The sequence below is a fragment of the Salvelinus fontinalis genome, chromosome 32 (assembly GCF_029448725.1).
Source record: "Salvelinus fontinalis isolate EN_2023a chromosome 32, ASM2944872v1, whole genome shotgun sequence".
Lineage (NCBI taxonomy): Eukaryota > Metazoa > Chordata > Actinopteri > Salmoniformes > Salmonidae > Salvelinus > Salvelinus fontinalis.
In genome coordinates, this window is record NC_074696.1 from 8,497,503 (window position 1) to 8,517,061 (window position 19,559).

Sequence of the window (19,559 nt, forward strand, 5' to 3'; positions counted from 1 at the left end):
GAAAGAGAGAGAGAGAGAGAGAGAGGAGAGAGAGAGTGGATTGGAATAGAGAACAGTCAGGCATTACATGAAGGGGGAAACAGGGGAAACAGAGGGACAAAGAAACCATTCATCTGTCAGTCCCCAAATCCGTGGGCCAGACGAACCTAATTGACCAATCTAATTCTCAGGAAATGTGTTGACGTCTTCTTCCAAATAAGCCACATTCAAAGAGGGGAGAGAGAGAGAGTTAAAGAAGAAAAAAACGGATAAAACAAGAGTGTAAAAAGAGAACAGTGATGAGAAGAGAAGGGGGCTGGTTGAAGGGAGGATATGTAACTCGATAATGAAGCTCAGTGGTTCCTGGTATAAAGTAGTAGGGTGGATAGGGAATATGGTTCCATTTGGGAAGCAGCCAGTGAGTTTGGGGAAGAGTCCAGACCAAAAGGATGTCAATGTTTTTCCAGAACTTGTTATTCTGAGTCAGAAGGAGGCTAGCTGACCGTATATTATCTTTTCAAACACACGTCATATTTCCTACCATGTAATCTAAAGAATGTCTTTTTCACTGAGATGACAGGCATGTTTATTTTCCCACCAATATTCACGCTTCTTTACGGGATCTAATCCCTGTGTAGTAATACCACTAAAACTGGAAATGAGTTGAAGCCTCCCTGATGAAGCATACTTCGAGAGTAAAATAGAGGGACTCCAATTCAGGTCAGCCTGTCTGCTTTAAAAGCCAAAAATAAATCTAGGTCAGGGTAGAGCTGTGGCAGCTGGTTATTGTCAGGCAAAAGACTGCCGATCGCACGGTAATTGACAGTTAATTAACAAACACATTGAGCATCTCCATGCCTCCACACATACAAGCAGCTGATGCCTTTGGAACATCTACATTTAAAAATGTCCATAACCCATAATGCATTTGTGTTTAAGGTCTAAAAAACATTATGATAAGAAAGAAAATGTATTTCAGAAGAACAGAATATGAGTTGATCTACTGTATGTTATCTGGCTGGGCTCCACGGCACATAGGCTGTAGGCATGTTCATATTGCCATCAAGATACGCTTAGAAGTCCCGTTATATTCTTTTATTTTATATGATTTTATAGTAAGAAGAATATAATTGAACAGTGTGCTCGGGCACTGATGTTGGGCGATTAGGCTTGGCTTGCAGTCGGTGTTCCAATTCATCCCAAAGGTGTTTGATGGGGTTGAGGTCAGGGTTCTGTGCAGGCCAGTCAAGTTCTTCCACACCGATCTCAACAAACCGCTTCTCTATGAACCTCGCTTTGTGCACCGGGGCGTTGTCTTGCTGAAACAGGAAAGGGTGATCCTCAAACTGTTGCCACGAAGTTGGAATCACAGAATTGTCTAGAATGTTATTGTATGCTGTAGAGTTAATATTTCCCTTGAACTTGAACCGAGGGGCCTGAACCAAGAAAATCAGCCCCCAACCATTAATTCCTCGTCCATCAAACTTCACAGTTGGCAGTTTGGTAGCGTTCTCCTGGCATGCGCCTAACCCAGATCAGACTGCCAGATGGAAAAGAGTGATTCATCACTCCAGAGAACGTGTTTCCACTGCTCCAGAGTCCAATGGCGGCGAGCTTTACACCTCTCCTTGGCATTGCGCATGGTGATCCATTTCATGAAGCTCCTGACAAATAGTGATTGTGCTGTCATTCCTTCCAGAAGCAGTTTGGAACTCGGTAGTGAGTGTTGTAACCGAGGACTGATGATTATTACGAGCTTCAGCGCTCGGCGGTCCGGTTCTCTGAGCTCGTGTGGTCTACCACTTGTTGCTCCTAGACGTTTCCACGTCACAATAACAGCACTTACAGTTGACCGGGGGCAGCTCTAGCAGGGCAGACATTTGACCAACTGACTTGTTGGAAAATTGGGATCCTATGACGGTGCCATGTTGAAAGTCACTGAGTTCATCAGGGCCATTCTACTGCCAATGTTTATTTATGGAGATTGCATCAATGTGTGGTTGATTTTATACACCTGTCAGCAACGGATGTGGCTGAAATAGCAGACACCATTAATTTGAAGGGTAGTCCACATACACTATATACAAAAAAGTATCTCTCTTTCTCTTTCTCTTTCTCTCTCTCTTTCTCTCTCTCTACATATACAGGTCAGTCAAACATTTTAGAACACCTACTCATTCAAGGGTTTTTCTTTATTTGTACTATTTTGTACGTTGTAGAATAATAGTGAAGACATCAAAACTATGAAATAACACGTATGGAATCATGTAGTAACCAAAGAAGTGTTAAACAAATCAAAATATATTTTATATTTGAGATACTTCAAAGTAGCCACCCTTTACCTTGATGACAGCTTTGGCATTCTCTCAACCAGCTTCATGAGGTACTCACCTGGAATGAATTTCATTTAACTGGTGTGCCTTGTTAAATGTAAATGAGTGGAATGTCTTTCCTTCTTAATGCATTTGAGCCAATCAGTTGTGCTGTGACCAGGTAAGGTTGCTATACAAAAGATAGCCCTATTTGGTAAAAGACCAAGTCCATATTATGGCAAAAACAGCTCAAATAACCAAAGAGAAACGACAGTCCATCCTTATTATTCTACAATGTAGAAAATAGTAAAAATAAAGAAAATCCCTTGAATGAGTAGGTGTTCTAAAACTTTTGACTGGTGTATATATATATATATATTAGATATTGGGCTCATAGGATGATATAAACTCATCAAAAAAAGAAACGTCCCTTTTTCAGGACCCCGTCTGTAACGGCTCTCGTCGGTGGAAGGAGAGGACCAATGAGCAGCGTGGTACGTATCCATATTTATTAGAATACTTTTTCAAGAACAAAAACAATAAACTGACGAAAACCAACAAAGCTACAGTCCCGAACTAGTGAACACAGACAAAACAGGAACACGCGAACAGGAACAATCACCCACAAAACACACTACAAAACAGGCTACCTAAATATGGTTCCCAATCAGAGACAATGACTAACACCTGCCTCTGATTGAGAACCATATCAGGCCAAACAAGAAACCCCACATAGAAACAGAAAACATAGACTGCCCACCCCAACTCACGCCCTAAATATGGTTCCCAATTAGAGACAATGAGCAAAGAGAAACCACATTCCAACATTGTTTTATTAAGAAATGAAGGTCAGTCAATCCATAAAATGTCAAGTTTCTTCAAGTGCAGTCGTAAAAACCATCAAGCGCTATAATGAAACTGGTTCTCATGAGGACCGCCAAAGGAAAGGAAGACCCAGAGTTACCTCTGCTGCAGAGGATTTCATTCATTAGAGTTAAATGCAGACCTCAGATTGCAGCCTAAATAAATTCTTCACAGAGTTCAAGTAACAGACACATCTTAACATCAACTGTTCAGAGGAGACTGCGTGAATCAGGCCTTCATGGTCAAATTTCTGCAAAGAAACCACTACTAAAAGGACCCCAATAAGATGAAGAGACTTGATATGTAGCATATCATAATATGTAGCATATCTGAAGAATATCTAGGATAGAATAGTACATTTACAGCAATAGTTAAATAGGATGGCCTTGACTAGAATACACTATATAAACTCTGCAAAAAAAGAAACGTCCTCTCACTGTCAACTGTGTTTATTTTCAGCAAACTTAACATGTGTAAATATTTGTATGAACATAACAAGATTCAACAACTGAGACATAAACTGAACAAGTTCCACAGACATGTGACTAACAGAAATTGAATAATGTGTCCCTGAACAAAGGGGGGTCAAAATCAAAAGTAACAGTCAGTATTTGGTGTGGCCACCAGCTGCATTAAGTACTGCAGTGCATCTCCTCCTCATGGACTGAACCAGATTTGCCAGTTCTTGCTTTGAGATGTCACCCCACTCTTCCACCAAGGCACCTGCAAGTTCCCGGACATTTCTGGGGGGGAATGGCCCTAGCCCTCACCCTCCGATCCAACAGGTCCCAGACATGCTCCATGGGATTGAGATCCGGGCTCTTGGCTGCCCATAACAGAACACTGACATTCCTGTCTTGCAGGAAGTCATGCACAGAACAAGCAGTATGGCTGGTGGCATTGTCATGCTGGAGGGTCATGTCAGGATAAGCCTGCAGGAAGGGTACAACATGAGGGAGGAGGATGTCTTCCCTGTAACGCACAGCGTTGAGATTGCCTGCAATGACAACAATCTCAGTCCAATGATGCTGTGACACACCGCCCCAGACCATGACGGACCCTCCACCTCCAAATCGATCCCCCTTCAGAGTACAGGCCTCGGTGTAATGCTCATTCCTTTGACAATAAACGCGAATCCAACCATCACCCCTTGTGAGACACAATCGCGACTCATCAGTGAAGAGCACTTTTTGCCAGTCCTGTCTGGTCCAGCGACGGTGGGTTTGTGCCCATAGGCAACGTTGTTGCTGGTGATGTCTGGTGAGGACATGCCTTACAACAGGCCTACAAGGCCTCATTCCATCCTCTCTCAGCCTATTGAGGACAGTCTGAGCACTGATGGAGGGATTGTGTGTTCCTGGTGTAACTCGGGCAGTTGTTGTTGCCATCCTGTACCTGTCCCGCAGGTGTGATGTTCAGATGTACCGATGCTGTGCAGGTGTTGTTACACGTGGTCTGCCACTGCGAGGACGATCAGCTGTACGTCCTGTCTCCCTGTAGCGCTGTCTTAGGCGTCTCATAGTACGGACATAGCAATTTATTGCCCTGGCCACATCTGCAGTCCTCATGCCTCCTTGCAGCATGCCTAAGGCATGTTCACACAGATGAGCAGGGACCCTGGGCATCTTTCTTTTGGTGTTTCTCAGAGTCAGTAGAAAGGCCTCTTTAGTGTCCTAAGTTTTCATAACTGTGACCTTAATTGCCTACCGTCTGTAAGCTTTTAGTGCCTTAACAACCGTTCCACAGGTGCATGTTCATTTATTGTTAATGGTTCATTGAACAAACATGGGAAACATTGTTTAAATCCTTTACAATGAAGATCTGTGAAGTTATTTGGATTTTTACGAATTATCCTTGAAAGACGTGGTCCTGAAAAAGGGACGTTTCTTTTTTCTGAGTTTACACATGAAAGGAGTAAAACAGTGTGTAAACATTATTAAAGTGACCAGTGTTCCTTGTCTGTAGGCAGCAGTCTCTAAGGTGCAGGGTTGAGTAACATTATTAAAGTGACCAGTGTTCCTTGTCTGTAGGCAGCAGTCTCTAAGGTGCAGGGTTGAGTAACCAGGTGGTAGCCGTCTAGTAACAGTGACTAAAGTTCAGGGCAGGGTATTGGTCAGAGGCCTGCTAGTGGTGACTATGTATCAGTCTGACGGCCTTGAGATAGAAGTTGCTTTACTCCTGAACGAGAGACTGAAAAACAACTTCTATGATCTCTCATATCTAATCTCTGCTCTCTGATCTCTGATCTATGCTCTCTGATCTCTGATCTCTGATCTCTCATCTCTGATCTCTGATCTCTGATCTCTGCTCTCTCATCTCTGATCTCTCATCTATGATCTCTGCTCTCTCATCTCTGATCTCTCATCTATGATCTCTCATCTATCATCTCTGATCTCTCATCTATGATCTCTCATCTATGATCTCTGATCTATCATCTCTCATCTCTCATATATGATCTCTCGTCTATGATCTCTGATCTATGATCTCTGATATATGATCTCTCATTTATGATCTATGATCTCTGATCTATGAGATTAGATTATTGTTTTTTAGTCTCTCGGTCACAGTTTTGATGCATCTGTACTGAAATAAGTTCAGGAGTAAATATGTGCTTAACAAGTCACATAATAAGTTGCATGGACTCACTCTATGTGCAATAATAGTGTTTAACATAATTTTTTAATGACCACCTTATTTCTGTACCCCTCGCATACAATTATCTGTAAGGTCCCTGTCACGCCCTGACCTTAGAGTTCCTTATTATTCTCTATGTTTGGTTAGGTCAGGGTGTGACTCGGGTGGGAAAGTCTATGTTTTCTATTTCTTTGTTTTTGGCCGAGTGTGTTTCCCAATCAGAGGCAGCTGTTATTCGTTGTCTCTGATTGGGGATCATATATAAGTTGTCATTTTCCTTTTGGGTTTTGTGGGATCTTGTTTTCTGTTTAGTGTCTGTGCCTGACAGAACTGAGCGCTTTCGTTTTTTTGTCTTTGTTATTTTGTTTGGTGTCGTCAATAAAAAGACGATGTACGCCTACCACGCTGCGCCTTGGTCTCCTTCTACAAACGAGAGCCGTTACAGTCCCTCAGTCAAGCAGTGAATTTCAAACACAGATTCAACCACAAAGACCAGCGAGGTTTTCCCTAAGGTCCCTCAGTCGAACAGTGAATTTCAAACACAGATTCAACCACAAAGACCAGCGAGATTTTCCTTAAGGTCCCTCAGTCAAGCAGTGAATTTCAAACACAGATTCAACCACAAAGACCAGCGAGGTTTTCCCTAAGGTCCCTCAGTCAAGCAGTGAATTTCAAACACAGATTCAACCACAAAGACCAGCGAGGTTTTCCCTAAGGTCCCTCAGTCGAACAGTGAATTTCAAACACAGATTCAACCACAAAGACCAGCGAGGTTTTCCCTAAGGTCCCTCAGTCAAGCAGTGAATTTCAAACACAGATTCAACCACAAAGACCAGCGAGGTTTTCCCTAAGGTCCCTCAGTCAAGCAGTGAATTGCAAACACAGATTCAACCACAAAGACCAGCGAGGTTTTCCCTAAGGTCCCTCAGTCAAGCAGTGAATTTCAAACACAGATTCAACCACAAAGACCAGCGAGGTTTTCCCTAAGGTCCCTCAGTCGAACAGTGAATTTCAAACAAAAGGTTCAACAATAAAGACCAGCGAGGTTTTCCCTAAGGTCCCTCAGTCAAGCAGTGAATTTCAAACACAGATTCAACCATAAAGACCAGGGAGGATATCCAATGCCTTGCAAAAAAGGGCACCTATTTAAAGAGGAGATTGAATATCCCTATGAGCATGGTGAGAGATCATATTAATTACATAGATGAGAGTTCATATTAATTACACTTTGGATGGCGTATCAAGCGTATCATCACTACAAAGATACAGGCGTCCTTGATAACTCAGTTGGCGGAGAGGAAGGAAACCGCTCAGGATTTTCACCATGAGGCCAATGGTGACTTTAAAACAGTTACAGAGTTCAATGACTTTGACAGGGGAAAACTGAGGATGTATCAAAAACATTGTAATTACTCCACAATACTAAATGACAGAGTGAAAAGAAGGAAGCCCGTAGAGAATAAAAATATGACAAAAGAATGCATCCTGTTTTCAATACTGCAAAAAAATGTGGCAACATTGAAAACACGAGACAAAGGGCTGTGACACATGGGTTTGAAAGTGGGATGTATACGGAGGGTACGGAGCAACAGAAGACCAACAGCAGAGGGGTCTAATGATCTTGGAGATGGGGAAAGGGCCAATAGAGACTCGTGACAAAGTCCAGGGAGATGTGTGACCAGGGACGGTGAGGAACAGGCAGGGGTTGAAGGAGACCAGCCAGAGCTTGCCGGGTAGTCTTGTTCTGCTCACAGATCATGCGGCGACGAACGCAGAGACGTGAGTAGCCAAGGTAGGCCACCAAAAGTGCTGTCACACAAAGGCCAGGGTCTGACGGGAGACTGGCTGGCAGGCACTTGGACATGTAGACTTCGGGGGTCATCGGGATTCTTCGAAGGCGAGGGGTGAATCGAGTGCGAACCTGGGCGACAGAGTACAGATTCCCTTTCCCTTCTACGTTCTCGAAGTCGCCAATCTATCCGGATGGTCAAGGCTATGAGGGAGTCAAGGTCCATGTGCAGCTCCTGAGCTGCGAGCTCATCTTTAACTTCTTATGGCTGCAGGGCAGTGCCGGTACACTTATGACAACAGCCCGTCCAAGTGCAGGGCGCGAAATTCAAAAGATATTTTTTGAAATTTTTAACTTTCACACATTAACAAGTCCAATACAGCAAATGAAAGATACACATCTTGTGAATCCAGCCAACATGTCCGATTTTTAAAATGTTTTACAGCGAAAACACCACGTATATTTATGTTAGCTCACCACCAAATACAAAAAAGCACAGACATTTTTCACAGCACAGGTAGCCTTCACAAAACCAACCAAGAACCAACCAAACTAACCAAGAAACAACTTCATCAGATGACAGTCGTATAACAAGTTATACAATAAATATATGTTTTGTTAGAAAAATTTGCATATTTGAGGTATAAATCATAGTTTTACATTGCAGCTACAATCGGAAATAGCACCGAAGCAGCCAGAATAATTACAGACACCAACGTCAAATACCTAAATACTCATCATAAAACATTTATGAAAAATACATGGTGTACAGCAAATGATAAACAAGCATCTTGTGAATCCAGCCAATATTTCCGATTCTTTAAGTGTTTGACAGCGAAAACACAATATAGCATTATATTAGCTTACCACAATAGCCAAAAACACAACAGCATTGATTCAAGCTAACAGTAGCGATAACGAATAAACCAGCAAAAGATATTAATTATTTCACTAACCTTCTCAAAATTCATCAGATGACAGTCCTATAACATCATATTACACAATACATATATTGTTTGTTCGAAAATGTGCATATTTAGCGGCACAAATTGTGGTTATACAATGTGAATACTAGGCAAAATGCAATAACAATGTCCGGAGAAATCTTGGAGAGGCACCTAATCTAATCAAATAACTATTCATAAACGTTACTAAAAAATACATGTTGGACAGCAAATTAAAGATAGCTTAGTTCTTAATGCAATCGCCGTGTTATAATTCTAAAAATAACTTCATTACGACATGCAGCTTATGTTATGGCGAGAGAGCGCCCAAAATCTGGGCACAAACTAATAGTACACATGTTCGACAGATATATGAAATAACATCATAAATGGGTCCTGCTTTTGATGATCTCCCATCAGAATGTTGCACAAGTGCTTTGTCGGGAACAATCGTTGTTTGGTTTTAGAATGGCATTTTTCCCTCTTGAATTAGCAAGCACACTAGCCAAGTGGCACGAAGCTCTCCTTCCTGAACAAACGCAGAGAACGCAACACACCTAACCTCCTGAAAAATTTCAATAATCTAATAAAACTATATTGAAAAAACATACTTTACGATGATATTGTCACATTTATCAAATAAAATCAAAGCCGGAGATAGTAGCCGTCTATAACGACAGCTTTTCAGAAGGCAATCCCTGGTTCCTTCTCGCGCCTTCCAGAAAACAGGAAATTGGTGTCACGTCATGCCAAGAGCTCTTATTCGACCTCAGATCAAGCTATACACTCCATTTCTTCTCTCACTGCCTATTGACATCTAGTGGAAGGCGTATGAAGTGCATGTATACTAATACATATCAAGCAAATGAATAGGGATGCCCTGGAACAGAGCATCGATTTCAGATTTTCCACTTCCTAGCAGGAAGTTTGCTGCAAAATGAGTTCTGTTTTACTCACAGATATAATTCAAACGGTTTTAGAAACTTGAGAGTGTTTTCTATCCAATAGTAATAATAATATGCATATTGTACGAGCAAGAATTGAGTACGAGGCCGTTTGAAATGGGCACCTTTCATCCAAGCTACTCAATACTGCCCCCTGCAGCCCAAAGAAGTTAATCACCTCCGATACTCTGTGAAGGAACATGTCAAACAATACTCTGGGTTCCAGGCACTCTCAGCCACCAACGTGCGAAAATCCACTGTGTAGTCTGTCACACTACGGGAGTCTTGACATAGCTGGAGCAAGTCACGAGCAGCCTCTCTCCCGGATAACGGAGAATCAAACACCTTCCGAACCTCCGCTACGAACTCCTCCAGACTGAGGCAGACGGTGGACTGTTGCTCCCACACCACCGTGGCCCAGGCGAGTGCCCTCCCAGTCATCAGCGTTATGATGTACTCTATCCTCGAGCGCTCAGTGGAGAACGAAGAAGGCTGCAGCTCGAAAATGAGGGAGCACTGGGAGAGAAAAGCCAGGCAGGTTCCAGAATCTCCAGCGTAGCGCTCCGGAGGAGATAAGTGGGGTTCTCAGGACAATGGGGTAGGCTGGGAGATTACTGGTGTGACCCGCTGCCTAGTAGGGAATCTGCGCAATTTCTCCAGCAATGCGTCGAACGCCTGGTCACGGCATTCTGCCAGGGTATGGAGTCCCTTCATAAGACATTGCAGTAACTCCTTGTGTCTTCCAATGGTGGCTCCTTGCAGGGAGATAGACCAGTGGAGCTGGTCTGAGCCTGCTGGGTCAGTCATGGCCAGTTCGTACCCTCAGAACTCAGGTTAAGACCCAGATGCAGACATCTAGAGTCACAGATGTTTATTGACCCAAACAGGGGGCAGGCAAAAGACAGGTCAAAGGCAGGCAGAGGTCCGTAAACCAGGGCAGAGTCAATAAGGTACAGAACGGCAGGTAGGCTCGGGGTCAGGACAGGCAGAGGTTCAGAAACAGGTCAGAGTCAGGCAGGTACAGAATGACAGGCAGGCTCGGGGTCAGGGCAGGCAGAATGGTCAGAACTGGGGAAACTATGAAACAGAACTTGAGAAAACAGGGAGAAGGGGAAAACACGCTGGTAAGACCTGACAAGACGAACTGGCAACACACAAACAGAGAACACAGATATAAATACCCAGGGGATAATGGGGAAGATGGGCGACACCTAAATGAGGAAAGCTAATTGAACAAAAGACATCAGGAGAAGTAGGAGGAATAGAGTAGAGAGAAGAAAAGAGAACCTACCTGCGTATTTGAGCTGGACCTCAGCCTTTCCTGTCCCCTTCATGTTATTAACCGAACAGAGATATCTTCCCTGATCCCCTGGACCTACACTCTCCAACCTGAGGGATGCGTTTCCCCCAGGGAGCTGGGAATGGAACAGTCCAGTGCGGTTGTGGTACTCCCCGCTCTGGTGCGCCAGTTGGTCTGTTCCGTAGTAGAAACTGTGGACCACCCGCAAATCTTCTACCCTCTGCCATGTCACCACGAGATCCTCTTTCAGGGGGGCACCAGGGTCAAGGCTAGGGGGGAACACACAGCCCAAAACAACCGGCTGGTCATAGACGGCTACCACTCTGGGCTGGGGCGCCTGTACTTCGAAGGCATCTGGGGGAACAAGGGAGAGACTTGAGTTTGTGTGTCTGGGTGTGTGTGTGTCATGGTAGGGACAAAAGGGTTATTAAAATATGAACTTATAACAAAGGGGAGAGATGTGGTAGTGTGTGATGGTTTGTAAAGCAGAGGAAATGGATTTCCCATCAGTACACATGGCTTCCATAGCCTTAGGCTCCGCTCTCCACAATGCACATAAATCATGTCCATAAGTACACACAACTTCAAATTTACTCAGTTAACAACCTGCCTACTAGCTCTAATCCATGGTCAGTGTAGAGGTCTAATGTAGGAGGAAGATACAGTACATTAGATTGCCCTAAAATTCCTTATGCAAAGGGGCTAAAGGGGTAATCTGAGATTTCTACATCCAATTCCTGTACTTTTAAATGAATGATATATCATCATTGATTCTTGAAGAATATATTAAAAGCCTCGTGAGCTTAGTTCAACTGTCTTAGCGTACGACATCACTGTTCCAAAATATAAACTTGTCTTACTTTTAATAGTTAATAAACACTGTATAGTTTAAAAACATTGCATTGCTTTGTCTATGAATGTAAGAGTGGTTTTGGACAGTTCAGCGTTTACTGGGGCTGGTCCAACTGGAGCTGGTCCAACTGGAGCTATCCCCTAAAAAACAGCTACTCACTTCGGCCAAAATATTTTCGCATGACCCATACCTTGTACTGTAAAAACATTTTTACACCCTCCCATATCCTAATATTTACTCAAAAATAATGATTACAATCTATGCTTCGCAGGGCTACAGGCCAGAAGTTTGAGGGTTCGCCAACCACCACGGACAAGCTCACTCTCCCTGCCTGTTTCATTACACATAGAACAGAGATGAGAGATGAGAGATGAGAGATGAGAGATCAGAGATCAGAGACCAGAGACCAGAGACCAGAGACCAGAGATCAGAGATCAGAGATCAGAGAGCAGAGATCAGAGATCAGAGATGAGAGATGAGAGATGAGAGATCAGAGATCAGAGCCGAATGAAGACAATCATCAGCTAAATGGAAATAAGATTTTCAACATTTATTTATTTAGAAATGCAAATATCATGGAACAGCTATATAGACACTCAATCATCATGTTACTTTTTAATGGTACGTTTACAAACATATATTTTGACAAATAGAATTGAAAGTTGTGTCATTTTGGTAAGTGGTGAAATAAGTACAGTCAGTTACAATTGTAAAGTCTTAGCAGATAATAAGAACAGACGATCAGTATTTATATGACTAAAAGAGAAGGAATATAATATTGTAACGACCCGGTATTGTGTTCTGTGTTTGTGGGTGTGTTATGGTTCTCATGGCTACTAGCAGGGGTTAAATATGTCAGGACAGATGGAAAGGTTGGGGGGGTATGATGGGTAATCCCGCGGGATTTGGAAATGCATAAAGAGGGATGAGTGTCTCATATCGCTCTCTTCTGTTCGGGCCTTGATCTGTTCCTATGAGAGTGACCTTAACTCGACATGTATAATTGTGTACGTTCGGCATTAGCGGCGTGGGCTGTGGCCTGAACAATAGCCCAGTTTAGGAATAAACCTGTGTTCTGACCTGTACACCTGGAGTCCGTCTCTTTTCTCTTTAATGACCCAGCCGGGTCATTACAATATCTATTATTTACAGGAAACTCATTCAACAGTTTTAGATTACGTTTTGTGGAAAAAGGACTGGTGGGGGGCTGAAATATATTTCTCCCATGGGGGCAAAGAAACTCAAAAGGGATGATTGTTTTAATTAACAGTAATTTTTATCCAAATGTGCAAATTGTCCAAACAGATGTAGGTAGATGGATTATTTTAAATATTTTATTGGACAATAAATAGAAATTGCTTACTAATCTATACGGTCCAAATAATGATGATCCAAGCTTCTTTGAAAATATATCTAAGAATTGATCAACTCTCTTAGTACGGTCTTAAATACCTCTATGGACCAGAAAGGAAATCACACTACAAACTATCACCCTCAGGCACTTAAAAAATCATGAATGTCATGGATATATTGGATTTAGTGGATATATGGAGACTTAAATATCCTGACCTAGTGAGATATACATGGAGGAGGTTTAATATCCTGACCTAGTGAGATATACATGGAGGAGGTTTAATATCCTGACCTAGTGAGATATTCATGGTGGAGGTTTAATATCCTGACCTAGTCAGATATACATGGAGGAGGTTTAATATCCTGACCTAGTGAGATATACATGGAGGAGGTTTAATATCCTGACCTAGTGAGATATACATGGAGGAGGTTTAATATCCTGACCTAGTGAGATATACATGGAGGAGGTTTAATATCCTGACCTAGTGAGATAAACATGGAGGAGATTTAATATCCTGACCTAGTGAGATAAACATGGAGGAGGTTTAATATCCTGACCTAGTGAGATATACATGGAGGAGGTTTAATATCCTGACCTAGTGAGATATACATGGAGGAGGTTTAATATCCTGACCTAGTGAGATATACATGGAGGAGGTTTAATATCTTGACCTAGTGAGATATACATGGAGGAGGTTTAATATCCTGACCTAGTGAGATAAACATGGAGGTTTAATATCCTGACCTAGTGAGATAAACATGGAGGAGGTTTAATATCCTGACCTAGTGAGATATACATGGAGGAGGTTTAATATCCTGACCTAGTGAGATAAACATGGAGGAGGTTTAATATCCTGACCTAGTGAGATATACATGGAGGAGATTTAATATCCTGACCTAGTGAGATATACATGGAGGAGGTTTAATATCCTGACCTAGTGAGATATACATGGCAGAGGCTTAATCAAGCTAGTCGTCTTGACTACTTTCTTATGTCATTCTCTCTGCCACCAAAAGTTGAAAAAGTGACTGAACTCCAATCCTCTCTACCTAACTACAGAAATAGGACGACGTCTAAGTGTTTCAATCTGTACCAGGTTAGGCGGTTTCTGGCGCAACATTTATTTGCTGACTAAGACGTGAGCTAGCCTACATTTGAGACTACTTTCTTATGCTATTCTCTCTGCCACCAAAAGTTTTAAAAAGTGTTGATAGGGGACAGAATGCGGTCGGATCATCACATAATTGGCATATATATTACTCTTACAGAATTTCCACGTGGGCGAGGATACTTAATCAAAGCCTACTAGATGATAAATTGTTTAGAACTAGGACAGAAGATTTTATAACTGACTTTTTCAGACCCCTTTATTGTATGGGACACTTTTAAATGTGCCTTTAGAGGCCATGCAATTCAGTACTCATCTATAAAACAAAAGCAATTTAGATCAAAAGAGTCCATATTAACAAAGGAAATTTAAAAGGAGCTATTGAAATTTTAAATTTAGATCTTGTGAGATGAAAATGGACAAACTAAAGGGTGTGCAATGTGTAGCAAACAGCTGGAGGCGGGGCTTTTTCCTATAGAGCTCCATTGTTATGGAATGGTCTGCCTACCCATGTGAGAGACGCAGACTCGGTCTCAACTTTTAAGTCTTTAAGTCTTTATTGAAGACTTATTTCTTCAGTAGGTCCTATGATTGAGTGTAGTCTGGCCCAGGGGTGTGAAGGTGAACGGAAAGACACTGGAGCACCGAACCGCCCTTGCTGTCTCTGCCTGGCCGGTTCCCCTCTCTCCACTGGGATTCTCTGCCTCTAACCCTATTACAGGGGCTGGGTCACTGGCTTACTGGTGCTCTTCAATGCCGTCTCTAGGAGGGGTGCGTCACTTGAGTGGGTTGAGTCGCTGACGTGATCTTCCTGTCTGGGTTGCCCCCCTTGGTTGTGCCATGGCGGAGATCTTTGTGGGCTATACTCGGCCTTGTCTCAGGATGGTCAGTTGGTGATTGAAGATATCCCTCTGGTGGTGTGGGGGCTGTGCTTTGGCAAGGTGGGTGGGGTTATATCCTACCTGTTTGGCCCTGTCCGGGGTTATCGTCGGACGGGGCCACAGTGTCTCCTGACCCCTCCTGTTTATGGGGTCAGGGGGCTAGGTTCTCAGGCTATGTGTCATTCTGTTATATCTGGAGTATTTCTACTGTCTTATCCGGTGTCCTGTGTGAATTTAAGTATGCTCTCTCTAATTCTCTCTTTCTCTCTCTCGGAGGACCTGAACTAGAGGTCGACCGATTATGATATTCAACGCCGATACCGATACGATTATTGGAGGACCAAAAAAAGCTGGTACGATTAATCGGACAATTTTTTAAAATGTATATGTAATAATGACAATTACAACAATACTGAATGAACACTTATTTTAACTTAATATAATACATAAATAAAAATCAATTTAGCCTCAAATAAATAATGAAACATGTTCAATTTGATTTAAATAATGCAAAAACAAAGTGTTGGAGAAGTAAAAGTGCAATATGTGCCATGTAAGAAAGCTAACGTTTAAGTTCCTTGCTCAGAACATGAGAACATATTTTATTTTATTTTTTTATTTTACCGTTATTTTACCAGGTAAGTTGACTGAGAACACGTTCTCATTTGCAGCAACGACCTGGGGAATAGTTACAGGGGAGAGGAGGGGGATGAATGAGCCAATTGTAAACTGGGGATTATTAGGTGACCATGATGGTTTTTGAGGGACAGATTGGGAATTTAGCCAGGACACCGGGGTTAACACCTCTACTCTTACGATAAGTGCCACGGGATCTTTAATGACCTCAGAGAGTCAGGACACCCGTTTAACGTCCCATCCGAAAGACTTCTGAAGCTAAGCAGGGTTGGTCCTGGTCATTCCCTGGATGGGAGGCCAGATGCTGCTGGAAGTGGTGTTGGAGGGCCAGTAGGAGGCACTCTTTCCTCTGGTCTAAAAAATATCCCAATGCCCCAGGGCAGTGATTGGGGACACTGTCCTGTATAGGGTGCCGTCTTTCGGATTTCGTCTTTCCCCGGTGTCCTGGCTAAATTTCCAATCTGGCCCTCAAACCATCATGGTCACCTAATAATCCCCAGTTTACAATTGGCTCATTCATCCCCCCTCCTCTCCCCTGTAACTATTCCCCAGGTCGTTGCTGCAAATGAGAACGTGTTCTCAGTCAACTTACCTGGTAAAATAACGGTAAAATAAAAAATAAATAAAACATGACCAAGGAGCTATTGAAATTTTAAATGTTGAAAAATTCATGTAAAATATTGTGAGATGAAAATGGATAAACTAAAGGGTGTGCGATATAGAAGTATAGTCAGTGGACATTCTGAACCTTGTTTGAAGTCAGTAGTGTCACGTTCTGACCTATATTTTCCTTTGTTTTGTCTTTAGTTAGTATGGTCAGGGCGTGAGTTGGGGTGGGCAGTTCTATGTTGTCTGTTTCTATGTGGGGTTTTCTAGTTTGGCCTGATATGGTTCTCAATCAGAGGCAGGTGTTTTGTGTTGTCTCTGATTGGGAACCATATTTAGGTAGTCTGTTTTGTATTGTGGGTTGTGGGTTATTGTCTATGTCTATGTGTAAGTTGCCTGTGTCTGCACTTTTCATATATATCTTCACGTTCGTTCGTTTTGTTGTTTTCGTAAGTTTGTTTAGTGTTCTTCGTCTTCGTTATAATAAATAGAGAAGATGTATTCAAACCACGCTGCGCTTTGGTCCGATCCTTACTCCCCCTCAGACGAGGAGGATTACGACGAACGTGACAAGTAGGTCATATGACCAATGAGCTATTGAAATTAAAAAATGTAAAACAAATAATTTAAAATAGTGCAAAATGTAAATCGACAAAAAAAAGGTGTGTGCAATGTGTGTCTATGCCATCTATAGCTACAACCAGTTGTGAAAGTGTTAGGAGTATTGTTTAAAGAGCTATTGAAATTTGTAAAAAATGGATTTGTCACTATGTTGACGGTCCCTAACTGCTGTTGGTGAAAGTAAGGAAATCTACAGGCGAATATCCCTCGAATATCCACCCTGAAACTGTCTTCACATTTACATCAACACTACAGGGGATATATCTATGTGACTTGGGGCTCTGCTGGTAGTTTGACTCATATTCAGATTTGTTTTATTCTGCTTTGCCACTAAAATCATAATAAACGCTGAGAACTAAAATATGGTGTTATTGTTATGCGTCTTATTATTAATAATAGGGGTGGGGGTAGTTCAAAAATGTACCTGAGAAGGTTCTTCAAAAGGTTATTCAAGGATCCATTAAAAGGGGTTATTTGAAGAACCGCCACAGTCTCACATCGAAGAACTCCTAAAGGCAGGAAACTTTTCTTTTTACAGTGTACCACAGTAAATGTCGAACTCCATCTTACATTTCTCCAGACTCATCCAGCTGTTTACCAGAATAGTTATTTTCCCTTTAAAGATTTAGTTGTACACTTGTAAATTATATTTTGTCTTTAAATCATTACAGTAGCCTTGCAAGAACGTCCTTCATCCAGCTACTTTAAACGTGTTTATAAATACCCACGGCAGTTGGCTGCGTAGGCTATTACTGTGTAATAATAATTAAACATTACTTTGATTTAAAAACTGTTGGAACTGGCACAACTACGATATCTCAATACGTGTGCTTTTCATATAGAATTACAAAACAATCTGAAAATGTCTTTATCTTATTAAAACTTACCAATGTCTCTGAGTGCAGCGATGAGCAGAATAAAGAACCATTCCGACATCTCTAATCGTTTGATGGGACGCTGTAAAATAGACTTTACCATCGGGACTTTTTACTATTTCCACGGATCTCAAATGTAACACCTCTTTGTAAGCAAATAAATGTCCCGCTAGAAACCGCCTAACCTGGTACAGATGGAAACACGTACACGTCGTCCTATTTCTGTCGTTAGGTAGAGAGGATTGGCGTTTAGTCCGTATTACTAAAGGTTATAAACAACCTGACTCATACACGAGTGCCAATGACTCGTGGTGAGTCACGTCTACTAGAAACATCTACTAGAATAATCTAGTCATCATTGTAAATAAAAACACAGTTTCCCCTAATTAAGCAATATTTGGTATTTTGGTTGTTTTTGGTACAGCAAAAAGTAGACTAGTCATCAGACCCGATCCAATTGCTTTTTTATTGCTCAGTTGCTACCCATAATTTCCGTCAGGTGGGGCTAGAGCCCACCCCTTTCTGAGCCACACAGTTTTAGCAAAAATAAGGCTTGCCTGTTTTACATGTTATTTTGGCATTAAAACGTGCCACATATCAGTTTGCAAGCAATGTGAAAATAATATATATCATTGAGTTAATAAAACCGCATACAAACATGGTCTCTTTTTTGTTTTCTTGAGTAAGGTAGCTCCAAAATGCAGGTGTTTCTGTCAAGCTCAGTGCTTTCTGTGGTAGTGGGGCATGCCAGCAGAATATATGGAGCCTTGCGCCGTGATTGGCTCAGTGTTCTGTCACTCATGGGGACATTACATCACTGCCAAATGTGAGAGGAGACATTGAAAATTCTATCCATTTGGCTGCTGGTATTATAAAGTGGAGAGAAAGTATTGATAAAACGAAACGGTGCTCATCGGCCATTGGACATAAACATTACACGACAAGTTGAAAATCGCAAATTCAACGAGTGGTTAGGGAAGGAATCAGTGACAGTGGCTGTGTGGTCCCAAATCTGGGATTAAGGCACTTTTTTCCAAGTTTAAAATGATAAACATTCAACAATGAAGCATGTGCCTGGGTCAAAACAACTGCTAACACGGAGGACCGCCACGCCACCTGTTCAAGTGAGCCGAGCACAACAAGGTGAGTCCAAAAATGTCTTGTACGCTGCTGCATAAATGATGTACTATGCCAGGGAGATATGTATACTGTAACTAAGAAAGTGATACTAAGTGTATGTTGTGTAGTAAGATGTTGGTATGTGCATCACCCTAACAATTTGGTCTATTTAGGGCACCGTTTGTCACCGTTATAGTGCAGTTAATGTACGGTTTAGTGTTGTGTTATGTAGTGGCTTTGCTGGCATGCATTCTCCAATTATTTTGTTTTGCCCCACCAAAATGTACAAGCTAAAATCACCACTGTTACTGTTGCCCTGGTAACATGGCGCCGGAGAGGATGGCTGCAGTCTGATTGGCTCTTAATCAACCGTGCTATTTTTATTATTTTTTTTTTGCGTTGTTTGTAACTTATTTTGTACATTATGTTGCTGCTAACGTCTCTTATGACCAAAAATAACTTCTGGACATCAGAACAGAGATTACTCACCTCGAATTGAACAAATCATTTTTTCTTTAATGAGTCGGGCGTGAAGGATATACTCCAAACACACGAACAGGCCCTTCATCCCCGTCATTCGCAGGAGAAAGAAACAGAGATTTGGCGGAAAGAGATCGGGGTGCCTTGTGAGGATCGAGTGGCTAATCTGATTTCGCCATCCGTACAGTTAGCCAATGTTCAGTCCCTGGAAATAAATGGGACGAACTAAGAGCACATACATCCTACAAACGGGACATTAA

At 42.1% G+C, this 19,559-nt stretch overlaps 1 protein-coding gene across 1 annotated transcript in view; it reads right to left on the reverse strand.

Annotated features, from left to right (window-relative positions):
* LOC129830685 (CD276 antigen-like) overlaps window positions 1-18,184 on the reverse strand; it is a 36,292-nt gene extending 18,108 nt beyond the window's left edge. The window contains exons 1-2 of the mRNA XM_055893288.1: window positions 17,713-18,184; window positions 10,758-11,120 (exon numbers count right to left, since the gene is read on the reverse strand). Coding sequence (XP_055749263.1) covers window positions 10,758-11,120; window positions 17,713-17,803 — 454 coding nt within the window. The 5' untranslated portion in view covers window positions 17,804-18,184. The remainder of the gene's footprint in view (window positions 1-10,757; window positions 11,121-17,712) is intronic.
* Between the last annotated feature and the right edge of the window lie 1,375 nt (window positions 18,185-19,559).